The sequence below is a fragment of the Malus sylvestris genome, chromosome 3, assembly GCF_916048215.2.
Source record: "Malus sylvestris chromosome 3, drMalSylv7.2, whole genome shotgun sequence".
Classification (NCBI taxonomy): domain Eukaryota; kingdom Viridiplantae; phylum Streptophyta; class Magnoliopsida; order Rosales; family Rosaceae; genus Malus; species Malus sylvestris.
In genome coordinates this window covers 9076748-9100545 of record NC_062262.1, presented here as the reverse complement: position 1 = coordinate 9100545, position 23798 = coordinate 9076748, and the positions used below count along the sequence as shown (strand labels likewise).

Here is a 23798-nt window from a genome sequence, read left to right as displayed (position 1 = left end):
GACTGTTGTTGGAAGTTGCTGCCGCCAAGAATTAGGACTCGTTTGGATGTGTTTTAAAAATGTTTGAAAGCGTTTTGGGTTAAATTGATTGAGTTCCAAAAGCACTTTAAGTGAGTTTTGGAAGAAGCACTAGATATGTTCTTCTTGCAGGAAGCACTTAAAGTGCTTTTTTAAGATTCACTTGAATTTTTACTAAAGATTGGTATCAAAAACATTTTCACCAAAAGCGCTTTCAGTCATTTTATAAGTGCATCCAAACGAGCTCTTAAGCTTTGGAGGTTAAGTAATTGTTAGAAAAGTTTGATATCAAAGTGCTTGTATGGCCCAAAGTGTTGTGAACTTGCGACCCGTTCTGTAAAATTCGTTGTTTGGATTGTGAGAAATTTTCTTACCTTCTCCTTGGTGTTTTATACAGGGTAACGAGTTCCGCACACCTTTATCATCTGAAGCGCCCCATGTTCATTTTTGGTTTTTGAATTGAATAAATCAAAGGAGAATCATATTGTCCAAAAGGCTCGCAAACTATTGATGGTTTGAAATACTTCCTCGCCGCTCGTTTGGTTGCTTTTCTTCATATTCCTCAATCCCCTTCCTGAGTGTGCCAACCAAGCTCTCGAGTACTACTTCGCTTTCGGCAGTCGTCAATGCTGCAGCGTACCAAATGAAATTCCCCGGTATGTTTTCTGTCGCGGCCTGCCCCCATCTCTTGCCAACGTTCAACATTGCACACCACGCGGATGGCTTCGTAAAACCGAACTTCGATCTCGCTGCTTGTATTAGGCTTTTCCAAATGACTGCCGATACTACTTCAACACGCCCCACAAGGGATCTAAATTCTATGCCTTAGTATACTTTTTTTACAAGATATAGAGGTACTGATGATATTTAAGCATTAAAATATGAACGCTAATCTCTAATTTGACCAAACTGAACTAATAACGTTTCTAGTTTCTTGAATGTCTATTCCTATCAGTTGGGAGATATGACCTCTCCGCAAACACCGTAAATGAAACGAAGCACTCCACCGTGTCCCGAATCTCTTAACTCAGGCTTCTTTGTTCGTTTCACATTTGGAAACTTGATTTCACGGTTAGAGTCAAGATTGTGAGTTGCGCAAGACCAGGCCTTTGAGTGCGGGCATTTGGGTCTCCAAAAGCTCCCTTTTGCTCAAAATTCTATCCGATGTACAGTCTTCTTCCTGATGCAAATAGAGATTGCTTGCATTACATGATGAGTCCAATGACTAACACAAGAATCAAGACTTCAAAGGAAAACCGCAAAATAACTACTCACGTCTCCACTGGCAGCAGATATTAACGTTAACAGGGTCACTGTTGCAGTTTGATAATCTGTCAGGATCTTGAAGGCTGATTCATCTAGTTTATCCTGAAAAAATCGTGGTGTTATTAGGGACATAATACTAGAAACAATATGCACACAGATACAGGGAGTACCGTTTGAGCTAAGTAATAGCAAAGTACCAATAACGTTCACTCTGAGGCATTTAGCAGAGCATATCAGTGTCCTTAATCCTTATACATTGATTGGGCGTTCCAAAACGGATAAGAAATGAGATAATGAGTTCTTTTGAGGAAAACAAGACATAGAATAGGGAGGTGTGCTGTCTTTTGTTTAAGAGAGAAGATAGGAAATTTTCTTTTTATCGGGGACGTACAAGGGGACAAGGCGATAATTCTGTTTATGTTTACCAGTACCACTGTACCCTTTTATTCAAATGAGAAATCAATCGTAGGAACTCAAGTAAGGGTACAATTCATTGCGTTAGGTTCCTTAAGTTCACTTTGAAAAGTTTAGTTTCTATGGTGACTTGAACATTGGAACGTACTACTCAATAGATCTTGTGTAGTAACTAGTAAATCACATTCACCACAACAACAACAACAACAACAAAGCCTTTTCCCACTAAGTGGGGTCGGCTATATGAATCCTAGAACGCCATTGCGCTCGGTTTTGTGTCATGTCCTCCGTTAGATCCAAGTACTCTAAGTCTTTTCTTAGAGTCTCTTCCAAAGTTTTCCTAGGTCTTCCTCTACCCCTTCGGCCCTGAACCTCTGTCCCGTAGTCACATCTTCGAACCGGAGCGTCAGTCGGCCTTCTTTGCACATGTCCAAATCACCAGAGCCGATTTTCTCTCATCTTTCCTACAATTTCGGCTACTCCTACTGTACCTCGGATATCCTCATTCCCAATCTTATCCTTTCTCGTGTGCCCACACATCCCACGAAGCATCCTCATCTCCGCTACACCCATTTTGTGTACGTGTTGATGCTTCACCACCCAACATTCTCTGCCATACAACATCGCTGGCCTTATTGCCGTCCTATAAAATTTTCCCTTGAGCTTCAGTGGCCTACGACGGTCACACAACACGCCGGATGCACTCTTTCCATCCAGCTCGTATTCTATGGTTGAGATCTCCATCTAATTCTCCGTTCTCTTGCAAGATAGATCATAGGTAACGAAAACGGTCGCTTTTTGTGATCTTCGCTAGATTGCTCCGGTCATTAGTGTGGATAAGTATATAAATGGATAGAGATAGGAAAGCAAACACAAGATGTACGTGGTTCACCCAGATTGGCTACGTCCACGGAATAGAAGAGTTCTCATTAATTGTGAAGGGTTTACACAAGTACATAGGTTCAAGCTCTCCTTTAGTGAGTACGAGTGAATGATTTAGTACAAATGACATTAGGAAATATTGTGGGAGAATGATCTCGTAATCACGAAACTTCTAAGTATCGGAGTGTGGTGTCGTCTTGACTTGCCTTATCTGTCTCATAGGTAGATGTGGCATCTTCTCTGGAAGTACTCTTCCTCCATCCAAGGGTGGTATCTTTAACTGGTGGAGATGCACAAGGTAATGTATCAATTTCACTTGAAGCTTACTTGTAGTTTCAGGCTTGGTCAAGCGCGATACAAACCATGTAGTAGGAGTCCCCCAAGTCGCCGAGCTAGGGGGTCTGCTGAAAGAGGTGACAGACAAGGTAAGCAATCAGAGCTCCGACTGATTGTTCACCTTCTCCCCATCTTGCAGCAGCATGAAGGATAAAGAGAAGAAAAATGAGAAGAGATGATATGAGATACTTTTGCTTTTGAAGAAGTAACTTTCCACAGGCTTATTCTTGAACTGAGCTGGAGGGTTTTCTGGTTTCCTCCAGAGTATAAGGCCGACTGAAGAATTTGAGGGTCAAAACAAGTCCATCAAATCTAGAGTACGTTCCACCCTGCTGATATGGGATACTTTTGCTTTTGACAGAGTAATGGATGTATCGGCACGTGTGCTGTTACGCTTGTCTCCACATGCTTCCTTGTATCCTTCGCACTTGCCCTATCTGTTCCTCAAGCAGATGCGGAATCTTCCCTGGAAACATAAGATGTTGAAGATGAGTACTCGAGAGCAATGCCAGGTAAGTAATCAGGTAAGGGGTTCCAGGCAGTCAGTTCCTGGCTGGAAGCTTGATTCCAAGTGCTGACTGATTGCTCTCTTTCTCCTTGTCTTGCAGGTAAAAACAAGGCCAAAAGAAAAAACAGGGAAAAAGCATGATATGGGATACTCTTGCTTTTAACCCTGATGATATGAGATATTCTTGCTCTAGTATAGCTTGTTTGCAGAGGTATTATCGGGGGGAAAGAAAGCTGAATATTTCGAAAGGCTTGGTCGGGAGTGCCCTCTCAGATATGATGAAGGGTTGAGCATTTTTGCAGGTCTGCCTGTCCGTTGGGGATGGAGGTCGACATATATAGGAGTCTCCCTAACAACAAGTAGTAATGCTATTCCTTTACCCTGCTTGGTCATAGCACGGTAGTGGGAGCTGCCAGTTTCACATGTTTTAACTCTGTCAGAGCACTTTGAAAAAGTGGTCTGTGGTATCTGGCTCTCGAGATTCGGAGAACGATGCCTCTTCGATTTTTGAGAAAGCAATCATGTTGGGGGTCTGACTCTCGAGATTCGGAGAGCAGTGTCTCTTCGATTTTTGAGGAAGTAATCATGTTGGGAGTCTGGCTCTCGAGATTCGGAGGGCGGTGCCTCTTCGATTTTGGAGCAAGCAATCTTGTTGGGAGTGTTGTCTCGAATGTGAGTAAAGGTTGGACATGTTTGCTAGTCTACCTTGCCACGAAGCACAAAGGTTGACACATAGGGACTTTCCAATTATCCAGCAATGGTACTGTTCCTTTACCCTCTCTTCGATTTTGAGAAAGTAGTCATGTTGGGAGTCTAGCTCTCGAGATTCGGAGGACGGTGCCTCTTCGATTTTGGAGCAAGCAATCTTGTTGGGACTGTTTTCTCGAATGTGAGTAAAGGTTGGGCATGTTTGCTAGTCTACCTTGCCACGAAGCACAGAGGTTGACACACAGGGACTTTCCAATTATCCAGCAGTGGTACTGTTCCTTTACCCTTGTGGGTAATAATACGGTAGCTAGACCTTCAAAATTTATGTGTCTAAACTTTGTTAGTGCTGTTTCTTTGCTATTCTTTTACCTTTCTTGGTCAGAGCGATGTAGTGGGAGCTGCAAGCTTCACGTGCTCAACTTTGGCAGAGAACTTTGGCAAAGTGATCTGTGGTACCCATGAGTTATTGTTGCGTGTGGGAAGTGGGTGATTGAACAGTAAGATTCATGTGCTTTCTACTTCACCAGAAGTCTTCGACAGAATGCCCATAATTTCTGCAAAGCTGAGTGTGCGTGTGACAGGTGCTGACAAGGCTAGAAAAGTAGGTGCCTCTTTGATTTCTGAGATCGGCCCTCGTGGTCTCTGAGCAGCCCAGCTTTTGAGAAAGCGAGCGCCTCTTCGATTGATTCGGAGAACGGTGCCTCACCGATTTTTGAGAAAGCAATCATGCTGGGGGTCTGGCTCTCGAGATTCGGGGAGCAGTGTCTCTTCGATTTTTGAGAAAGTAATCATGTTGGGAGAGTGACTCTCGAGATTCGGAGGGCGGTGCCTCTTCGATTTTGGAGCAAGCAATCTTGTTGGGAGTGTTTTCTCGAATGTGAGTAAAGGTTGGGCATGTTTGCTAGTCTACCTTGCCACGAAGCACAGAGGTTGACACACAGGGACTTTCCAATTATCCAGCAATGGTACTGTTCCTTTACCCTCTCTTCGATTTTTAAGAAAGTAGTCATGTTGGGAGTCTGGCTCTTTAGATTCGGAGGACGGTGCCTCTTCGATTTTGGAGCAAGCAATCTTATTGGGAGTGTTTTCTCGAATGTGAGTAAAGGTTGGGCATGTTTGCTAGTCTACCTTGCCACGAAGCTCAGAGGTTGACATACATGGACTTTCCAATTATCCAGCAGTGGTACTGTTCCTTTACCCTTGTGGGTAATAATATGGTAGCTAGACCTTCAAAATTTATGGGTCTAAACTTTGTTAGTGCTGTTTCTTTGCTATTCTTTTACCCTTCTTGGTCAGAGCGATGTAGTGGGAGCTGCAAGCTTCACGTGCTCAACTTTGGCAGAGAACTTTGGCAAAGTTATCTGTGGTACCCATGAGCTATTGTTGCGTGTGGGAAGTGGGTGATTGAACAGTAAGATTCATGTGTTTTCTACTTCCCCAGAAGTCTTTGACAGAATGCCCATAATTTCCGCAAAGCTGAGTGTGCGTGTGACAGGTGCTGACAAGGCTGGAAAAGTAGGTGCCTCTTCGATTTCTGAGATCGGCCCTCGTGGTCTCTAGGGAGCCCAGCTTTTGAGAAAGCGAGCGCCTCTTCGATTTCTGAGATCGGCCTTCGTGGTCTTTGAGCAGCCCAACTTTTGAGAAAGCAAACGGCTCTTCGATTTCTGAGATCAACCCTCGTGATCTCTAAGCAGCCCAACTTTTGAGAAAGCAAACGCCTCTTCGATTTCTGAGCAGGCGCCTCTTTGATTTCTGAAGCTCCGTCGAGTGCAGATTTTTATAGGGGCTGGCATTAAGTTCCAAAGCACACTTGAATCTCCACCAGTAGAAGCTTCATTCTTGCACTTCTAAGATCTTGATTTGTCCGACCTCTTCTCTCTTCAACACCTTTGAAAATGTCTGGCCCCTCCGACCGTCGTTTTGACTTGAACCTTGTTGAAGAGGCAGCCCCGCCTTCTCCAGACAACATATGGCGCCCATCCTTCGTCTCCCCAACTGGTCCTCTTACCGTTGGGGATTCCGTGATGAAGAATGATATGACCGCTGCGGTGGTGGCCAGGAACCTTCTCACTCCCAAAGATAACAGACTACTTTCCAAACGGTCTGATGAGTTAGCTGTTAAGGATTCGCTGGCTCTCAGTGTTCAGTGTGCAGGTTCTGTGTCTAATATGGCCCAACGCCTATTTGCTCGAACCCGCCAAGTTGAATCATTGGCGGCTGAAGTGATGAGTCTCAAACAGGAGATTAGAGGGCTCAAGCATGAGAATAAACAGTTGCACCGGCTCGCACATGACTATGCTACAAACATGAAGAGGAAGCTTGACCAGATGAAGGAAACTGATGGTCAGGTTTTACTTGATCATCAGAGATTTGTGGGTTTGTTCCAAAGGCATTTATTGCCTTCGTCTTCTGGGGCTGTACCGCGTAATGAAGCTCCAAATGATCAACCTCTGATGCCTCCTCCTTCTAGGGTTCTGTCCAGTACTGAGGCTCCAAATGATCCCCCTCCGGTGCCTTCTCTTTCTGGGGCTCTACCGACTGCTGAGACTTCTCCTAAGCAACCTTTGTGAAGGCTCCCTCTTGTGTGTTTATTTTGACTCATGTATATGTACATATTTGTAGCTTATCGGGGATATCAATAAATAAGCTTTCCTTCATTTCAACGTATTGTGTTAAATACACCAAAGCCTTCTTCGCTAAGTTCTTTGAATTTTCTTTTGTTGAAGCTTGTATGTTGAAGCTTTCTGAGTGGAGCATGTAGGTTGGGGTAGTGTTCCCTTAATTTCCCGAGTGAGGAAAACTTCTTGGTTGGAGACTTGGAAAATCCAAGTCACTGAGTGGGATCGGCTATATGAATCTTAGAACGCCATTGTGCTCGATCCTGTGTCATGTCCTTCGTTAGATCCAAGTACTCTAAGTCTTTTCTTAGAGTCTCTTCCAAAGTTTTCCTAGGTCTTCCTCTACCCCTTCGGCCCTGAACCTCTGTCCCATAGTCGCATCTTCTAATCGGAGCGTCAGTAGGCCTTCTTTGCACATGTCCAAACCACCGTAACCGATTTTCTCTCATCTTTCCTTCAATTTCGGCTACTCCTGCTTTACCCCGGATATCCTCATTCCTAATCTTATCCTTTCTCGTGTGCCCACACATCCAACGAAGCATCCTCATCTCCGCTACACCCAAAATTAGCCACAATATATTCACCAAAATAAATTAAACTCAAAATTAGCCACAATATATTCTCTTTCTTATTCTCCCAGTAGCTAACTGGATCAAATGTTATAATTTAATGAAAAACCGACTTATTTTTGTAAGTCTTGTTCAGTGACATTGTGATACGAAACCTAATGAATCTAACATGAGGAACTTACGTAAGGAAAAGAATGGAGACATATATCTTGTCAAACTATACCACTAGGATAATCATCTAGGCTAAGGCTAAGACATACTGCAAATATGTACAACTTGATGGAGAAGGTGGGGAGAGAAAACGTACCTTCAGTCGTGAAACAGCGACAGCGATGGCCCTTCCAGGTGCTTGAAGAGCTTTATGGTGAACCTACATATGAAAATTCATGTTACTAAACTGGGCAAGAAACGAGAAGCATGAATGTGTATATATAATACTGATTCTGGTAGCAACAAAAATTAACAAACCTGTACGTAAATCAGGGAAACAACTTTTGGCAAAAGAGGAACTGGATCTGTCTCAGCAGAAACTTGAGACACCAAATCCTGAAAATGATACAGAAAGAAAACCATAAAAAGTAATTTTCATCTCCATACGGACAAGTTACACACCTAGCTATTTGTGAATAATAGATTTGACAGTTCCTTATACAAGATCAAAACCTTCTGATACGAATGCAGAAGCGTTCTTTCCAATTTCTTGTCAATCTTTCTCAAGAGCAAGCCGCTAGAAAATTTAAACCAAAACGTTTATATTAGCTTCAGAGAAAGTAAGTGCTTCAAGGAATCCATCACAAAGACAAATAAATAAGCATGCAACTACCTCTCTTCTGCAATATCTCTTAGAGCAGTCATGAAAGTTTCCACCCGCTGCCATGTAGAACATTCAACATGTGACGTCATTGTGGTAAGTTGATGGAGTTGAGTAATAGTGTAACACATACAAAGTCCTTTGATTTCATCAAAAGTATATAAGATGTATCGGGCAGATAAGAAAAAAAAAATATAATAATTGCCACTAAACAAAATCTTCAAAAATTAAACATTCCAAGCTAACTGCTTCATTTATTATGGGTAACCTTCAGGGATAAAAATAATCAGCTCTTCCTTGAACATTGCATACAAAGAACAGGAAACAGTATCAATGTAGAAACTCAACCGGTGTTGAGTGCTTAATTTTGCATACAGAAAAACTAATAAGATAAATGCAAACTCCGTAGAACCAGAAGAGTTTGGAGATCAGAAACAAAGTACTGAATCCACTAAGGATGCAACCTAAATTCATAATTAAGAAAAAAGATGATCACTGTATAAAGGATTATCTATCAGAAAAATAGAAATAACTATCCAACATAAAACTGAAAAATCAGTGCAAGACTTGTGACTAACCCATCCAGATAGCTCCCAGAAACAGAAAATCAACGGGTTTCTAACAAATAAGAACTGACCTTTCCTTCCAATGCTTCAACTACAGCAAGAGCCTTGCTTGAAAGCGATCCAGGAAAGTTTTTGGCCTGCAAAAAACCAAAAGACCATAAAGCATTTCTTTTTAACGGATAACGTGCTTGAGAAGTTCCACATTTATGAAAGAAAATGGAGTGCTCTTGGGAAATGTCAAAGTAACATCAGGTAGTAGATTATTTCCTACAATGGAAGTTCTCTCTCCCGTGTTGAGGGTAATAGATTCTGAAATTTGAGGCTCTGCAACTTCAACTCCATTCTTCAGTTTGTTGTGCATGTCCTACATCATACATATCCATCATTGAAAATCCGTGAAACAGCTCAGCTACATGCATAGATGACCAGTTTAATGTGTGTGAATACATGTACATATTGCGACCATGAACATGACAACATCACAATGAAAGAAAGTTACCAAATTTTGAAGAAGCATATCGGCAATGGTAGTAGCTGTTGTTCTTAACAGATGCCGGTGAAAAATGACCTGTCAATCATCGATGAGCCTTCTTTAGTCCATTTTATCACCAACTGAAACCACTTAACACGCATCGCTAGAGGGAAAACTTACTGAGGTTGATTGGTCATCTTCAAACAAATCTAAAGCCTTTTCATAAAGCTGCATATTTAAGAAAGACTAAAAGGAATAAAAGGCAGTTTAGCACATCGGAGACTCTAAAAAGGTTCCAAATACCAGTGCAAGAACTAAGGAATTGAACAACAAATATAGTTGCTGGAGTTTATTACCTCATCAAGTTTCTTTTGCAAGTTATCAAGTAAGTTCCTCATTCTCTCCACATTTTCTGTAAACAATGCCTTTCTTCTCTCCTTCCAGGAGTTGATTAACTTAGGCCTCAAATAGTGTGCCAAAGGTCCAAGAATTGTTTGGGGATCATCAGGACCTATCAAAGTAGTACACTGCTTCTATCAAAACTCGGTTCGAAACTCATGGCATTAAGTCTCAATGATCAAAATGAACAAAGTAGCTGAAGACAGAATCAACAGACCTTGTTCTTCAAAATCAGATACAAGCGCTGTAATCTTATTCATTACCCAATCTTCTGAAGGGACATTGAGATTTTCCTCTTTTATTTTTACCAACTTAGCAGCTGCTTTTGACTCTGCGGCCTGTCCGGAAGAGATATTCTTGCCTTTCCTTTGGTTTTTCTTAGATCTTGTAGGAACATTGTCCTGGTTGTCCAGCTCACTCTCAGCTGGCCCTGTTATCATGCTTCCAGCCCCTCTACCTTTTTTCTTTTTTGATCCCTTCTCCGCTGCCTGTTTATTACTGCTGCTGTCACTAACGGTTTCATTGGACTCAGTCGACCTGCTTGTGTCATGACCAACTTTTGTCTCCTGCAAATCATCTGACACCACAGTACTGGAAGGAACTGAAACACTAAAGGTTTCCATTTCTTTCTCCAGGCGATCATACACATCCTGACATGAGATTGTGTACTCAAAGCATCAGAATTCATAAACTAAAAAGAGGTGTAGAATTGCTTAAAGTCACAACGAAGACCTTTAGAAGTCAGAAAGTCCACGAGTCCCACAGCTTTACTTCTACAATAAACTTAAAAACCAGGTTCTTCCTCATTATTTGGCAAAGCATGTTTATATATCTAATGATAATCACTTTCCAGGAAAGAAATTGTAAGTACAGGGTATAAGAGATTTATGGTGGCTGGTTCACAAGTAATTCAGTTCAACGTCGAAGAAAACACCAGGTGGAAATGTGCAAACTTGTGAGTAAAATTGTAGTTATTTAGCCTAAACCCTCAATGGCAAGTTTGTAATTTTTGTTGCTTTTGGGTATGCAATAAATGTCAGTGTTCTACTTTTCAATTTGGAATCAATTTAAGAGTTTTAGTCATTAGACCTTAGATAATAAAAAAAACCTATGAATCAGGAACGTGAATCTTAAATTTAACTAGTTTATAATATACTTCAATGGAAGTACCTTGATAAAGCCGCTGCTAAATACATATGACTCCCCGAAGATTATTGCTTTGTCAGACTGCAAAAGATGATGCACATAAGAGTTAACAGATCAAGCATATGAGTAAAAGAGCAGACTTGATATCAGAAAGCCACCTTGAGACCCTGCTGAATCGAAGGGCAAAGGGACAAAAGTTTAGATGCATCCTGAGACCCAAAGGACATCGGCAGTATAGAAAGAGAATCGATCCTGCATTGCTCCATCCAATCATATCAGGAAATAAAATGTAATGCCTACCTTAACATAACAGTATGATGGAAACACATTTAAGAACATTGTTAAAACAGCTTTCTATATCTATCTAATCCATGAAAAGCATCTTGATGCACTTAAGTACTGTTTCAAGTATAAGAATTTCAGTGAAATGACAGATTAAATGGCCTTCAACTAAAAAATTCCAAACTCGAAACAAAAAAAAAACAGCACAATGATTATAATAGGGGTTTATAATAAGATGGTCACTCTGTTCACCCATGAAAGCAATCTAATTAGAGGCACAAAGAGTAAAACGGAAAAGGTACAGTGTCAAGTGATAAAATTTTACAATAAGTGATGAAATTAAATCGTAGAAAAGTAAAGTATTCATAAAAATAGTAGAGAAATTTACCAGCTATCACGTTCGAGAGCATCTTCTGTAGCAGCATCAAGCATCTCAATCATTGAGGGGTGAACAAATGTAGTAACCAAAGGTATGCCTTCTGGATATCTGGACTAAATTCAAGTACATAACCACAAATTTAATTACATATAAAACAAGAGAAACTAAGAAATGACTTCACATATAAATCCTATAAGCTCCAAAATCAGAGCATCAACATGAAAACAATTAGATACCTGCAAGAACTGAATGGGCTGAGGAATTCTAAGTTTGTGCAGAACATCATAGTTAATGAAAGAATTCTGCAGGATATTGAAGAAAAAGTCAGAAGAAGGAATCATCAATATCTAAGAATGTTCTTCCCTATTTCGTACCAAAAAGAAATGCTAGAAACCACTCAAAATGTATTGAACTTCGGTTTCCCATAAATTTATGTAACCACAAAATCACAAATTCTTTAGAAAGGTCCAAGCCTTGGACTGAGAAGCTACTAGTAATCTCGACACTCTACAAGTACAAAAAAATAGTGCTAAATACCACATATAATACACTTGTTGAGTTGCATTACCAATACTGCTCATTGGATAGAGGTCTCAAAAATGAGAAAAGTAAAAGAAAAGTAAAAGGCCAAATCAGAGGTTGAAACCAAAATGTACAACTGAGCATGCAATTAGGAGTAAATGTTAAATTTGAAGTTCAGGAAGCATCTACAGGTTTCCGGACACCACATGTTTAGAAATAGGTGGGAGAAAAGGGTTTCATACCTGTGAAAAGAAAGAATCAATTGATTCCTTTTGAGCAATGGCAAAGACCTGTACGGAAGTTACAAATAATGTACAGGTATAGTCAGCTTTAAGGAAAATATTTTTCTTTGATAGAAAACCATAAAGTCTATGTGAAGAGATTCTGTAATAACAAAGCTAATGGTTCTGCATGTTTGTGCTAGCACATTACTGAAGTCGATGTTAATCAGAGGATGGAACTTTTACTCCAGTCATTATACACAATGAAATCAAAGCACCTAAACCAAATGAAACGAGATTATGAGTCATGACACATACATTAGGTGTCCAATGAACTCCTGCACGAAGTGATCCAAGAATTTCGCCTTCCTTTATAAGCCCATTAAACAGGGACTGGAAAAATGAACCTTCTACAGCCACTCCACTGGCTCCATCCATTTCTTGCAACAGCTGCTGTAACGAACTCCACAATAATGATAAGTTTGTGGGAACTGCGATACCTCTGGCAGCACCACGAACCATGGCAGTAACCCGTGCAACATATGCAGGAGTATACAACTGCCCACCTTCAAGCCTACCTTTCACCTGAATCAAGAAAACAACCCACATCATAATCTTCCTTTCCTTGATTCCAAAATCAATCAAAACCAGGAAAAGTAGTTACCAAAGTCCCAAGGCGGGGCTCCAACACAGATGCCACCATTTCCGAACTGACATGCAACTGCACGGCAAGTTCTGCCAGAGCGATTTGGCTACACTCTTGAAGCCTGTCATTGACTTCTTCGGCGACAGAATCCCAATAAGACTGTGATATTATTTCGCCTTGAATCAACATAAGCCCCGGATCATCCAAAACAACATGCTGAGCTTGCTTCTCAACATGATACAAATCCACTCCGGTAGTGTCCGCAAGGTCAATCAACGAAACACGCCCTAGTTTACTGACCTCCGCCGATATTTCGCTCCTCAATTGATCCTATCATTACCACACCACCATCATTCATCAAATTCACACCATTCCAGCCAAAAATCACACTCACACTCACTACTCAAATTACAAACGCAATTATCATATTAAATAAATAGCAATAAATAAAACGAAAAACTAATTACAAAACACATTATTAATTCGAATTACGATGAAATTAAAACGAAATGCCGTGTTTGATGACCGAATTTGAAAATAAAAGGGAGTTTCTTTAAATAATTTCTCATCTATTTTCTCGAGAAACAAACACACACACACACACATATATATATATATATACAGAGAGAGAGAGAGAGAGAGAGAGAGAGAGAGAGAGAGAGAGGTTTACGGGAGTAATGTATTCTTTGCCGGTGACGGTGTGGAGGAGCTCGAAGTCGATGATGTGGAGCTCCTGAAGCTTCTGGACCAATTCGACGACGTTTCGATCGGATAATCTGATGCTCGATTTCGCTTGCTGCGCGAACTCGAATTGCCTCTGCAATTCTAGCAATTCGTCGTCCATTTTCGTCACTTTCGGAGTCTCCGAGTCTTAGAGAGAGGTTTTGTTTGTGCTTTTGCTCTCGTTCGTTGGACCTTTCGACCCGAATGCTCTCGTATATCCGTTTCTCGCAAAAACGGGTTTCTATTGGGCTTCTCGGAAAATATCCGTTTATCAGGGACAACGGACTCTAGTGTGCGTCTTTGTGAGTTGGGCTTGAAGCCTATTAAAAGGCCCATATTGTCTAATAATTCGTGTTTTATGGGTATCCAGAAATAGAAAATAAAATAAAAAGGAATTTAGGGGACCATCCTGCAACTGAATATCCCACCCTGTGGAGAACGACAGTTCCGCAGCCCCTCGACATTGACCATTTGCATTTATCACACGTGGTTCCTAATAATTCTCAATTCTCATTGAGTGTCTGCACTTGTGTCTCTTGTTGACCGTCAACTAATGAAATTTTTCGACACGATCAATATTTCTATAAAAATATTAAAAACATAAAAAAAAAAAATATGAAGTTTGAACTTCACTCTATGCATAAAATGTTCTAAAATTTCGATTACAATCAAAAGATTTTGTTGAATATTTTCGATAAAATGCCATATAATATTCTTTAAGTTTTATGTTAAATTTTCACGTTTTAAAGCAAATTTTCATTATTTCCATATAAAACAACGATATCTGTATGGATATCGATATATCCATCGATATTTTTATAAATTTGTATATCGATATTGCCACATGTAACGATATTTTATGGACATCAACTACAAAATTTTATTTACTGATCATATTTTTATAAGAAAAATGAGGTGCACCTCTCATGTTAATTTCAGTGCTATAAAACGATATAAATATAACTAGTTTGGTTTAATGGACTGTTTGTGAATCAACGTGTTTTTTAAGACAAGATGAGACACTTATTGCTTTATATATGCAATCAATGGAAAGAGATCCTCTCATGATCTCTTTCTCCAAAGCTATTAAATTAAGTGATTTAGACTATTGAAATTTGATTCAACAGTAAAAAATTATTATAATTTTTAAATTTTTTACTAATTTCTCTGTTTTAAGTCCCTGGATCAAATTTCAAATATCCGGATCACTTAATTTGGTGGCTTTAAAGAAAGAGATCCATAGATGATCTCTTTCCGCAACCAATCGACATGTTACTAATAATATCATATCATAAAAGTGACAGTAACCTTTATAGTTAAGACTTAACATGAATAAAATCTTTTACATAAAAATGTATTCAATAATATAATCAGCAACGCAAGGTCCGAGCGTTTGAGTACATAGATTGCTGAAACATCGACATATTTTCAATAATTATCGAATCCCCTCAGCATCGCATCTCTAAATAGTAAGGAGGCAGATTCTCTACCCTCCCACTTCCCGTGCCCTCCTGTTTGTGTGATCTCGGTTAAGCCACGTCAACATTTTATATTACTATTCATTTTTATCTTATTATCTCTATAAAAAAATAATATAAAATATTGACGTGTAACCACACAGAACAGGAGGGCATAAAAAATGAGACGGCAGAGAATTTACCTCCAAATAGTAAATTCAACATGATAAAATATGTAAGGGATACATTAAATGTATCGACTCACTATGATTGTCCTCTTGTCCTCTCATGGTTGCCAATATTCTCTCAATCTGTCCTCAAAGTCAATGATGGTCTTTAGTTGGACATATTGTTGGGATATAGTTTCGCAAAACCCAAAAAAAAAACCTAAAGGAAAAAAAAAGGATTTTTTTAGTCAAAATAATTTATGAGAGTAATATAACTCTTTATTAGTATGATCCCTCGTATTTAAAACAAGTAGAATTATTATTGAGTTTGTCCATTATCAATTATTTTAGTTATTCTGTGAAAAATCTCTGTTAAATTAAGTAAAACGTAAATACTCTCAATTTTTGTCAATTCATTTAGATCCATTGTTAATTAAATTGAGGATATTTTGACCTTATTTAACATACATTTTTCACAGATCAAAATGATTAAAAGTGGACAAAATCAAAGACCAGTTATATCAATTTTAAATCTCAGAAATTAACGTGATGAGTTATGTCGATCTCACGATACGTTTTGGCTAAAAACTACGATCAACTCCTTGTAGACAATGTACATTTTTGAAGTTGATTTTATAATAATTATGGACACCTTTTAGGCCCAATGGCGGCAAAACAAAATATGATGCAGGCGTGTGTGGAAGCAGTTTCAAATTGCATACATCTTCTTATAGTCATTGTTGAGCAGCTCAGATTCAGACATCACTGCAGACAAGGACCACGAGCGCGATCTGCTGTCCAACGATGATCTCCGAATGCTCCTCATGTTCTTCGCCTCAATCCGATGCCTAACTACCCAGAAACACATGGTTCCCAGAGTTGCAGCCATAATTACAGTTCCTATGATTGTTACTCCAATTGCTAGCCATGTCTGACGACCCACCACAACAAAAGAGAGCGCCAGAAATGCCACGGACACAAGCACACAAGCCAACCACATTAGCTTGTTGATGATTGCCATCATCTGCTTCTTCGCCTTGCTCTCGATCACCACAACTGAAGTTTGCACCACCACGACAGCCAGAGAAATGAAGAGCGCAATGGAGTCGAAGATGAAGAAGATTATGAAGGCGAGTTTGGGAGCAATGTTTGCCTCGCCAAGTGACTGCCCCGCAGGAATGTCTTCGGGGTCATCAACGTACTGGCCAGGGATTTGGAAAATAGCTGCAAAGGTGACCGTGGCTATGAGGACAGCAACCACAGTGTTGGAGTTTATGGCATTGTTGAGGCCTTCAGTGTGCATTTTGTGAAGGCGTTTGGCAATGCCTTGGACTCGTCTTCTGGTTTGGCGAGTGTGTTCTAGCTGGTGGTGGACTTCGTGCTTTATGTCACTCACTGTTTGTTTCAGCTCTCGAGCTGGGTTTGTAGCTTGTGGTTTGATTTCTTTAGCACTCTGGACACCGCGCTCTTGGAGAAAAGCTTTAATGTCCGGGTTCCCAGTTTTCTCGGCAGTGTCAAGGGCAGTTTCTGCAGACTTGTTTACTGCTTTTGTGTTGGTTTCACTGTGTTCGAGTAGCATCTTAACAATCTGCACACGTAAAACCGACATTATGCTCGTCAGATTGAAACATACAATTTCTTTCTGTAATTTTGTACAAGGGATCTAATAAATTCATCCGATTAACCAATAAAAGTTAAAAGAAGCATCATAAGTACCTATAAAACCCAACAAGGGTAGAATTTGTAACATTGTGGGGAGACAACCCGGAAATGCACCAAAATTGCCGAACAAAAGCAACTAAGATGCGCAAATTACAAAACTTATTGAAGGTAAGCTTATACAAGACTACTGCTTTTTTCTCAAAAGATTGAGATTTAGCGATCCATCACGCTATGGCATTGCATAAAATCCGGAAGATGAGAGAATCTAGCCTGCCTAAATAACCGAAGGTAATGTGCACTATAGCCTATAGGCATAAGAATGTGAAGGAGTTTTGTTGAATTATTAGTATAAGTTCTTATGATGCATTCAACTCAATTAAGAAAACATGAAAAGTTAGTAAGCTCAGGGAACAGGTTAGTTTACCTCAGCTCTACCCTTCCGGGTAGCTATATAATATTCTTTAAGTTTTATGTTAAATTTTCACGTTTTAAAGCAAATTTTCATTATTTCCATAGAAAACAACTGATATCGGTATGGATATCGATATATCCATCGATATTTTTATAAATTTGTATATCGATATTGCCACATGTAACGATATTTTAAGGACATCAACTACAAAATTTTATTTACTGATCATATTTTTATAAGAAAAATGAGGTGCAAACGATATAAATATAACTAGTTTGGTTTAATGGACTGTTTGTGAATCAACGTGTTTTTTAAGACAAGATTAGACACTTATCGCTTTATATATGCAATCAATGGAAAGAGATCCTCTCATGATCTCTTTCTCCAAAGCCATTAAATTAAGTGATTTAGACTATTGAAATTTGATTCAACGGTAAAAAATTATTATAACTTTTAATTTTTTTACTATTTTCTCTGTTTTAAGTCGCTGGATCAAATTTCAAATATCCGGATCACTTGATTTGGTGACTTTAAAGAAAGAGATCCATAGATGATCTCTCTCCGCAACCAATCGACATGTTACTAATAATATCATATCATAAAAGTGACAGTAACCTTTATAGTTAAGACTTAACATGAATAAAATCTTTTACATAAAAATGTATTCAATAATATAATCAGCAACGCAAGGTCCGAGTGTTTGAGTACATAGATTGCTGAAAAATCGACATATTTTCAATAATTATCGAATCCCCTTAGCATCGCATCTCTAAATAGTAAGGAGGCAAATTCTCTACCCTCCCACTTTCCGTGCCCTCCTGTTTGTGTGATCACGGTTAAGTCACGTCAACATTTTATATTACTATTCATTTTTATCTTATTATCTCTATAAAAAAATAATATAAAATGTTGACGTGTAACCACACAAAACAGGAGGGCATGAAAAATGAGACCGCAGAGAATTTGCCTCCAAATAGTAAATTCAACATGATAAAATATGTAAGGGATACATTAAATGTATCGACTCACTATGATTGTCCTCTTGTCCTCTCATGGTTGCCAATATTCTCTCAATCTGTCCTCAAAGTCAATGATGGTCTTTAGTTGGACATATTGTTGGGATATAGTTTCGCAAAACCCAAAAAAAAAAACCTAAAGTAGAAAAAAAGGATTTTTTTAGTCAAAATAATTTATGAGATTAATATAACTCTTCATTATTTTGATCCCTCGTATTTAAAACAAGTAGAACTGTTATTGAGTTTGTCCATTATCAATTATTTTAGTTATTCCGTAAAAAATCTCTGTTAAATTAAGTAAAACGTAAATACTCTCAATTTTTGTCAATTCATTTAGATCCATTATTAATTAAATTGAGGATATTTTGACCTTATTTAACATACGTTTTTTACATAATGATCAAAATGATTAAAAATGGACAAAATCAAAGACCAGTTGTATCGATTTTAAATCTCAGAAATTAACGTGATGAGTTATGTCGATCTCAGGATACGTTTTGGCTAAAAACTATGATCAACTCCTTGTAGACAATATACATTTTTGAAGTTGATTTTATAATAATTATGGACACCTTTTAGGCCCAATGGCGGCAAAACAAAATATGATGCAGGCGTGTGTGGAAGCAGTTTCAAATTGCATACATCTTCTTATAGTCATTGTTGAGCAGCTCAGATTCAGACATCACTGCAGACAAGGACCACGAGCGCGATCTGCTGTCCAACGATGATCTCCGAATGCTCCTCATGTTCTTCGCCTCAATCCGATGCCTAACTACCCAGAAACACATGGTTCCCAGAGTTGCAGCCATAATTACAGTTCCTATGATTGTTACTCCAATTGCTAGCCATGTCTGACGACCCACCACAACAAAAGAGAGCGCCAGAAATGCCACGGACACAAGCACACAAGCCAACCACATTAGCTTGTTGATGATTGCCATCATCTGCTTCTTCGCCTTGCTCTCGATCACCACAACTGAAGTTTGCACCACCACGACAGCCAGAGAAATGAAGAGCGCAATGGAGTCGAAGATGAAGAAGATTATGAAGGCGAGTTTGGGAGCAATGTTTGCCTCGCCAAGTGACTGCCCCGCAGGAATGTCTTCGGGGTCATCAACGTACTGGCCAGGGATTTGGAAAATAGCTGCAAAGGTGACCGTGGCTATGAGGACAGCAACCACAGTGTTGGAGTTTATGGCATTGTTGAGGCCTTCCGTGTGCATTTTGTGAAGGCGTTTGGCAATGCCTTGGACTCGTCTTCTGGTTTGGCGAGTGTGTTCTAGCTGGTGGTGGACTTCGTGTTTTATGTCACTCACTGTTTGTTTCAGCTCTCGAGCTGGGTTTGTAGCTTGTGGTTTGATTTCTTTAGCACTCTGGACACCGCGCTCTTGGAGAAAAGCTTTAATGTCCGGGTTCCCAGTTTTCTCGGCAGTGTCAAGGGCAGTTTCTGCAGACTTGTTTACTGCTTTTGTGTTGGTTTCACTGTGTTCGAGTAGCATCTTAACAATCTGCGCACGTAAAACCGACATTATGCTCGTCAGATTGAAACATACAATTTCTTTCTGTAATTTTGTACAAGGGATCTAATAAATTCATCCGATTAACCAATAAAAGTTAAAAGAAGCATCATAAGTACCTATAAAACCCAACAAGGGTAGAATTTGTAACATTGTGGGGAGACAACCCGGAAATGCACCAAAATTGTCGAACAAAAGCAACTAAGATGCCCAAATTACAAAACTTATTGAAGGTAAGCTTATACAAGACTACTGCTTTTTTTCTCAAAAGATTGAGATTTAGCGATCCATCGCGCTATGGCATTGCATAAAATCCGGAAGATGAGAGAATCTAGCCTGCCTAAATAACCGAAGGTAATGTGCACTATAGCCTATAGGCATAAGAATGTGAAGGAATTTTGTTGAATCATTAATATAAGTTCTTATGATGCATTCAACTCAATTAAGAAAACATGAAAAGTTAGAAGGTCAGGGAACAGGTTAGTTTACCTCAGCTCTACCCTTCCGGGTAGCTATATGCAACGCCGTGTTGTCTTTACCGTCCACCATGTTTATCAAAGAAGGATCTACCTTGATCAATTGCTCCACCACCTCAAGATTCTGCCCCTTAGCCGCCATGTGCAGCGCCGTCTGCCCCTTCTTATCCACCCGCGTTGCAATACCAGGCTCCTTGTCCAGAAGCGCCTTCACAACCTCCAAATGACCATTTCTCGCTGCAGAATGCAGCGCTGTTTTTCCATTACTTCTAGCAATGGTTGCCAGGCTGCTTCCTGCCTCCAACAGAAAGTTCACCACCTCGATATGCCCTTGCGTCGCAGCTGTGTGCAAAGCCGTGGTGTTTGATAGATCCACCGTCATAGTCAGTTCCGCATGAGCATCCATAAGCGCATTCAACACATCTGCAAAAGGCACAAAGCGAAAACATTAATCTGCCACCGCAAACAACATAACACGAAAAATGAAAAAAACCGAACGGATACATACCCATATCCCCTTGTTTGGCAGCAATGTGGAACGCATCAAACCCGTTTCTCGCTTTGATTCCGGCATCGGTGAGATCATAGTACTTGATCATCTCCCTGACCAAATCAACATAACCATATTCTGCAGCAACATATAGTGCTGTTTCATCAGATGAGTTTTGCTTTGCCAATAACTCCTTCAACTCACCCTCTTCTGTATTTTCAAGGATATCCATCACCACCGCCATCTTTCCTGACCTCGCCGCGGAATGCAAAGGCGTATCATCGCGCTTTCCCGTTAACTGCTTGGTCATCTTCTTCCGGGACAAGGTTGGCTGCGCCACCGCCTGCGGCTGCTCAGCCGGGGCCGCTTCTGCCTCCATTATAGCAAGTTACAAAAATCTCCCCCTTCTTTCTCTCTCTATATCTATTCTCTCTCTCTCTCTCTCTCTCTCTCTCTCTCTCTCTCTCTCTCTCTCTCTCTCTGTCTCCTTCTCCACAAGCTAATTCTAACCAATGATTTCAAGAGTTTTTCCTCTTCTTTCAAGCAAAAACCAAGATCAAAATTTGCATTTTTCATCCAAAACACTCATCGTTTCTTCAAACCAAGTAAAAGAAATTCAAAAAAATCTTCCAAAATCCCCTGAAATTCAGCAAAACCACGGCCTTTGAAATCGGTTTCTATCTCACACCTCTGGTTCTGAATTCTCCTCCACCCCAAATCCCTGCCCTGCTTCCACAACAAAAAACAGAGCTCTACCAATCAATCCCAGCTTCAACAAACAAACAAAAAAACACAAAATCACAAAAACAAAATTATGGGTTTTTGTTGTTGCACTTTTCTCAACATATCCTAATTTCTCATTCAGTTTTTTCAACACAATAGGATTTGAAAATTTGAATTATAAACCAAAGAAAAAAAGGGAAAAATAAACCGAAGAAACTATATGTACCTGGTTCTGAAGAAACAGAAAGGAGCTTGTATGTTCTCCTCCTCCATGTAACCAAAAACAGCCCGTAAAATTCAGGAGCAGTTTCTAGAGGGCCCTGGGATTCAACAACCACGCTGTAAAAACATATTTAGGAGACAAATGAAAGGAAGTAGAAACTTTTTTTCTGAGAGGCCCTTTTCTTTCGGAGGTAGAAAGAGCAAGAAAGGAATTGGCTATAACATACATACATACGTGTGTGTGTGCATATATATATCCAGGTGAATATGTAAATTGAAGGAAAATAGGCCAAGAAATGGAAATTTAAAAAAAATTAAATAAAAATAGGGCACATGTATGCAACAGCAGCAACAGCTGCAACTTTATGTGAATCCTAATCGGACCCAGAATAAACAATAAATGATTGCCCAAAGGTTTTAGTTCTAGAGAAAATTTAATAAAAATGGTTTCTACACGTCTTTATTTTCGATACGTCTCTATTTAAAATCATTCGTTGATCTCGGTTGTTTTATTCGATCAAAATGACAAATATGGTGTTTAACGAGGATAAAATATGTAAAAATTGTATTTTTTATAATTAAAAACAAATATTATTTTTATAAAAATGAAGAGGGGATAAAATGGGAGGAGGGAAAAACAGAATGGAGTGGCAAAATATATGAAATAACGGAAATAACAGAACCACGCGCGCTTTTCAATGGGTTGGCGCACAGGGTTTTCATGTTCTTATTCTTCTTTTATTAATTTTTATTTTTGTTTTTACAAACAATTAGTTAAGTAGTATACATATCCATTCAGGATTGAGTTTACTTGTGTATTGAAATTTATATTCCTTAAAATTAAATTCTGATGACAGGTCAACCACCATTGAAGTTCTAGAAAGCAATAAGTTTTTTCTTATGTTGAGATTAGGGAGAGAAACCAAAAAACTAATTAGGATTTTTTAATAAAATCTTGGATTAATTCCGTTAGTTTCTTGTTTTAGGTTTTTTTTTTTTTGGTAGACTAAACGACAGTGATTTTATTATAACTAATACAACTATCAAAGAGGATATTCGAGATAACACTCAAAAGGTTCTCAATCTAAATAAGCTTTAATAAAGCATAAAAGGTCAACTCGGCCAAACTAGCTGCCACATTGCTGGTGGATTTGAGGGAGAGACACGCCCGAAAATAAGTAAAGCAACGCATCCAATGTCACATCCCGGCTCGGGCCCCCATCACATCTCGGGCTCAACTCCACCGTAGCACAATATTGTCTACTTTAGGCCCCAACCACGCCCTCACGATTTTGTTTTTGGGAACTCACACGAGAACTTTCCAGTGGGTCACCCATTTGGGAATTGCTTTCGCGTGAGCTCGCTTAACTTCAGAGTTCTGATGAAACCCGAAACCAGTGAGTTCCCAAAAAACCTCGTGTTAGGTAGAGATTGGAATATACATATAAGGCTTACATGGTCCACTCCCCTGAGCGATGTGAGATGTTACAATCCACCCCCCTTAGAGGCTCGACGTCCTCATCGGCACACTTCTGGCCAGGGATTGGCTCTGATACCAAATTGTCACATCCCGGCCCAGGCTCCCATCACATCCCGGGCTCGATTCCACCGTAGCACGATATTGTCTGTTTTGGGCCCCAACAACGCCCTCACGGTTTTGTTTTTGGGAACTCACACAAGAACTTCCCAGTGGGTCACCCATCCTGGGATTGCTCTCGCTCAAACTCGCTTAACTTCAGAGTTCCAATGGAACCTGAAGCCAGTGAGCTCCAAAAATGCCTTGTGCTATGTAGAGATAGGAATATCCATATAAGGTTTACAGGATCCACTCCTTTAGGTGATGTGGGATGTTACAATCCATCCCCTTAGGGGCTCGACGTCCTCATCGGCACACTTTCGGCCAGGGATTGGCTCCGATACCAAATTGTCACATCCCGACCCGAGCCCCCATCACATCACGGGCTCGACTCCACCATAGCACGATATTGTCCGCTTTTGGCCCCAACCATGCCATCATGATTTTGTTTTTGGGAACTTATACGAGAACTTCCCAGTGAGTCACCCATTCTGGGATTGTTCTCGCGCGCGAACTCGCTTAACTTCGAAGTTCTGATGGAACCCAAAGCCAGTGAGCTCCCAAAAGGCCTTGTGCTTGGTAGAGATGATAATA

General features: G+C 39.8%; 3 protein-coding genes and 1 long non-coding RNA gene across 5 annotated transcripts; all 4 read right to left on the bottom strand.

The window, feature by feature from the left end:
• Positions 1–435: 435 nt before the first annotated feature.
• On the bottom strand, positions 436–13682 carry LOC126617250 (E3 UFM1-protein ligase 1 homolog). The gene is made up of 20 exons (XM_050285268.1): positions 13434–13682; positions 12782–13093; positions 12436–12702; positions 12139–12186; positions 11611–11676; positions 11384–11487; positions 10872–10965; positions 10738–10794; positions 9785–10217; positions 9525–9679; positions 9349–9414; positions 9196–9264; positions 8968–9060; positions 8768–8833; positions 8143–8189; positions 7983–8046; positions 7788–7865; positions 7627–7689; positions 1294–1386; positions 436–1198 (listed from the first exon to the last, which is right to left on the bottom strand). The coding sequence occupies exons 1-20, from the start codon at positions 13605–13607 to the stop codon at positions 1097–1099; spliced, it is 2451 nt and encodes an 816-aa protein (XP_050141225.1). The 5' UTR covers positions 13608–13682; the 3' UTR covers positions 436–1096.
• Positions 2350–7332, bottom strand: LOC126617258 (uncharacterized). Its single transcript, XR_007621308.1, has 2 exons — positions 5360–7332; positions 2350–4445 (listed from the first exon to the last, which is right to left on the bottom strand). It is a non-coding gene; the product is annotated as an uncharacterized LOC126617258 (long non-coding RNA).
• Positions 13683–15728: 2046 nt separating the features above from the next.
• LOC126616945 (ankyrin repeat-containing protein At5g02620-like) lies at positions 15729–18238 on the bottom strand. Its single transcript, XM_050285056.1, has 3 exons — positions 18214–18238; positions 17197–17231; positions 15729–16698 (listed from the first exon to the last, which is right to left on the bottom strand). The coding sequence occupies exons 1-3, from the start codon at positions 18236–18238 to the stop codon at positions 15820–15822; spliced, it is 939 nt and encodes a 312-aa protein (XP_050141013.1). The 3' UTR covers positions 15729–15819.
• Positions 18239–18616: 378 nt separating this feature from the next.
• On the bottom strand, positions 18617–22019 carry LOC126615538 (ankyrin repeat-containing protein At5g02620-like). Of its 2 annotated transcripts, none has more exons than XM_050283363.1 (4): positions 21633–22019; positions 20702–21452; positions 20207–20616; positions 18617–19708 (listed from the first exon to the last, which is right to left on the bottom strand). In XM_050283363.1, the coding sequence occupies exons 2-4, from the start codon at positions 21060–21062 to the stop codon at positions 18830–18832; spliced, it is 1650 nt and encodes a 549-aa protein (XP_050139320.1). In that variant the 5' UTR covers positions 21063–21452; positions 21633–22019; the 3' UTR covers positions 18617–18829. The 2 variants fall into 2 exon arrangements, with proteins under 2 accessions (XP_050139320.1, XP_050139319.1); XM_050283362.1 differs by having other exon boundaries at positions 20702–21409.
• Positions 22020–23798: the final 1779 nt, after the last annotated feature.

Coding starts and splice junctions, on each gene's coding strand:
- LOC126615538 (XM_050283363.1), bottom strand. CDS start 21,062: ATGGAGGCAGAAGCGGCCCCGGCTGAGCAGCCGCAGGCGGTGGCGCAG. Junction 20,617..20,701: donor TGCCAAACAAGGGGATATGG/GTATGTATCCGT, acceptor TGCCTTTTGCAG/ATGTGTTGAATGCGCTTATG. Junction 19,709..20,206: donor CCCGGAAGGGTAGAGCTGAG/GTAAACTAACCT, acceptor TTACGTGCGCAG/ATTGTTAAGATGCTACTCGA.
- LOC126617250 (XM_050285268.1), bottom strand. CDS start 13,607: ATGGACGACGAATTGCTAGAATTGCAGAGGCAATTCGAGTTCGCGCAG. Junction 9,680..9,784: donor ATCTGATTTTGAAGAACAAG/GTCTGTTGATTC, acceptor CTACTTTGATAG/GTCCTGATGATCCCCAAACA. Junction 1,199..1,293: donor TATCTGCTGCCAGTGGAGAC/GTGAGTAGTTAT, acceptor TATTTGCATCAG/GAAGAAGACTGTACATCGGA.
- LOC126616945 (XM_050285056.1), bottom strand. CDS start 18,238: ATGAGAGGACAAGAGGACAATCATA. Junction 17,232..18,213: donor AGGACAAGAGGACAATCATA/GTGAGTCGATAC, acceptor TAAAACTTAAAG/AATATTATATAGCTACCCGG. Junction 16,699..17,196: donor CCCGGAAGGGTAGAGCTGAG/GTAAACTAACCT, acceptor TTACGTGTGCAG/ATTGTTAAGATGCTACTCGA.